The 1,420-nt window shown below is 40.3% G+C and overlaps 1 protein-coding gene across 1 annotated transcript; it reads left to right on the plus strand.

The window, feature by feature from the left end:
* The first annotated feature begins 20 nt into the window (after positions 1–20).
* Positions 21–359, plus strand: Tsp_14461 (conserved hypothetical protein). Its single transcript, XM_003366537.1, has one exon. It carries the CDS (start codon positions 21–23, stop codon positions 357–359), a length of 339 nt encoding a protein of 112 aa, XP_003366585.1.
* The last annotated feature ends 1,061 nt before the right edge of the window (positions 360–1,420 follow it).

Below are 1,420 nucleotides of genomic sequence, written 5' to 3' on the forward strand. Positions count from 1 at the left end.
GGTGCTGCCATCAGCGGTTGATGGCAAGATGGTGGCGCCGTTGGAGGAGCACTTACATCGCCTCGCTGCTACCTCGCAACAAGTGGAGAAATAACGGTGTTGGCCCGAAAATCATCGACTTGGTGTTGATACTGGAGGACAGTCGTCCACGAACACGCTGCCCTTTGGGAGTGGTGATCCAGCTATTCCCAGGCCAAGATGGAGTGAGCAGAGCCGCCCGGATCCGCACGTCCACCTCAGAAATCACCCGGCCAGTCGCTAAACTGGTAGTGCTGGAGCCAGCCCGCATAATCGATGGGGAAGGAAATTCCCCATCGCCGGGGGAGGATGTTACGGACGTAACAGCCAGGTTTCGGTAGTGGGAACCTGCGAATCAGAAAGGACTACAGTAGGCGTAGTAGTGACGTCAAGTGCGTGTGTGTGTAGCTGTGTGTTGTGTGATATTGCGTCTTTTCCTGTTGTATTGTCTTGGCTTGTTAGTTAGCTGTCTTAATAAACTGTGTCAACATTCCGTTTGGGTTTGATTGACTGTTATTGCGACGAAAACCAATTATACAGTCCACTAAGCTCGAGGGCGAAATTGTGATTTCGCTTTAACAGTTTCACCTAAAATTCAATGAGCTTATACAAAAAATAAATTATTATTGATATTTTAAACAAAACCAAATCTAAGCAAACAGAAATCGACGCGAAAATGTTATATCATTATAAAGTAGAAACACAAGTTGAACAGTGTAAATGTAAGCGCAGTAATCTTTCTAACTGTACGGAAGCAAACTGCAGGTGTGCATCATGAATAATTTGAAAGCATTACGCGTGTTTGAAATTCATGCGAATGCTTCAATATTTATTTCCATTCCTCAACATATATGCCTAACGATGTGGCGGCCTTCCCTTTATTTATATTTATAAGCATGATACTAACCTTCAGAAACTTTTTAATTCCAAAAAAGACAGTTAAATCACGATTTTTTACAAACGACCTACCAGTAGTAGAATATCTATGGCTTTTACTTCCTCATTTCCCGTAAATGGTTATATGGGGGAGTTATAAAACCTTAATGGCCCCTTTTGTTTTTTTCCAACCCTTCTGGAAAGAAAGTTTCATTACCTTTTTTCTAAAAAGTCCTGGAAGAAAAATGGTAAAAAACCTAAGAAATTTTTCCGAATTTCCTAAATCTACCGAAGGTTTGGCAATAATATGGTGTGATTTTAAATCCATTGGTTGGGTAAAACCTATATAATTTTCAACGCCTTCCCTGTAAATCTCAGTCCAATTTTAAGCAAGAAAGAAAAAAATTTTTTAAAAATAAAAAAAAATTGGCCCGCGAACCCTTGGCCTTTTTGTGCTGATTTAAAATTCCCCCCTTTTTGGTTCCAAGTCTTTTTCCCTTTTTTTTAACGAAAAAAGGGAAAAAAA

This window comes from Trichinella spiralis (genome assembly GCF_000181795.1).
Source record: "Trichinella spiralis strain ISS 195 chromosome Unknown Scfld5836, whole genome shotgun sequence".
Classification (NCBI taxonomy): Eukaryota; Metazoa; Nematoda; class Enoplea; order Trichinellida; family Trichinellidae; genus Trichinella; species Trichinella spiralis.